At 58.5% G+C, this 1,102-nt stretch overlaps 1 protein-coding gene across 1 annotated transcript in view; it reads right to left on the minus strand.

Annotated features, from left to right (window-relative positions):
• The window catches only part of ACA1_359750 (succinyl coenzyme A synthetase alpha subunit), a gene marked incomplete at both ends in the record, with an annotated part of 1,446 nt that extends 371 nt beyond the window's left edge, over positions 1-1,075 (minus strand). Inside the window, 4 exons of the mRNA XM_004352398.1 lie at positions 16-120; positions 226-525; positions 688-829; positions 944-1,075. Of these exons, the coding sequence (XP_004352450.1) occupies positions 16-120; positions 226-525; positions 688-829; positions 944-1,075 (679 nt within the window). The remainder of the gene's footprint in view (positions 1-15; positions 121-225; positions 526-687; positions 830-943) is intronic.
• Positions 1,076-1,102: the final 27 nt, after the last annotated feature.

Genomic DNA, 1,102 nt, shown 5'->3' on the forward strand with positions numbered 1-1,102 from the left:
CGAGCATCGTCGAACCGAGCTTGGCGGGCGATTCCGAGATGGTGACGCCAGCATCCTGGAGGGCTTGGATCTTGGAGGTGGCGGTTCCCTTGCCGCCCGAGATGATAGCACCAGCGTGACCTGCGCGAGTAAGAGCAAACGTAGCATACGAAGAAATGAATCAATCGATCGAGCTGAGATCTGCACTGTCAAAATCACGCAGCAAACGCTGGGGGATCCCCGTACCCATCCTGCGGCCGGGAGGGGCGGTAAGGCCGGCAATGAAGGAGACGACGGGCTTCTTGGAGACGAGTGCGTTGTCCTTGATCCACTGAGCAGCGGCCTCCTCGTCGGAGCCTCCGATCTCACCGATGAGGATGATGCCCTCGGTCTGGGGGTCCTCGGCGAACAGCTTGAGCACGTCGACGAAGTTGGTGCCGTTGAAGGGGTCGCCACCAATACCGACACAGGTGGACTGACCAAGACCGACAGCGGTCGTCTGTCCGACAGCCTCGTAAGTCAGGGTACCAGACCTGGAAACGATACCTGCACACCCGCATATGGTGTGTGTGTGTGTGTGTGTGTGTGTGTGTGTGTGTGTGTGTGTGTGTGTGTGTGTAAAAACAAAACGTCACGCCGGCGTAAGTGAACTTGCAAGTTCCCGTTGCACTCGCGCCACGCGTCGAGAGGACACAAACAGCAACGTACCAATCTTGCCAGGGGTGTGGATGTGACCAGGCATGATACCGATCTTGCACTCGCCGGGCTTAATGATACCGGGGCAGTTGGGGCCGATGAGGCGGGTCTTGCAGCCAGGCGCCATGAGACGCTTCTTCACGCGCACCATGTCCTGGCGGTGTGCAAGATATGTTCGAGATGATTATGCCGTTTAGCCCGAGATGACTCCCACGAACTCATACCGCAAACAATGCGATTCAGACTTTGGGGGGGGGGGTATTCGCACCTGCTGGGGAATACCCTCAGTGATACAGACGGCAAGCGGAATCTCGGCGTCAATCGCCTCGATGATGGCCGCGGCAGCGAAGGGAGGGGGCACGTAAATCACAGTCGCATCGGCTCCGGTGTTTTCCTTGGCCTGAGCGGGGATGCGGCAACGAGATGC

Source organism: Acanthamoeba castellanii (assembly GCF_000313135.1).
Source record: "Acanthamoeba castellanii str. Neff unplaced genomic scaffold scf7180000084622, whole genome shotgun sequence".
In the NCBI taxonomy this organism is placed as follows: domain Eukaryota; phylum Discosea; order Longamoebia; family Acanthamoebidae; genus Acanthamoeba; species Acanthamoeba castellanii.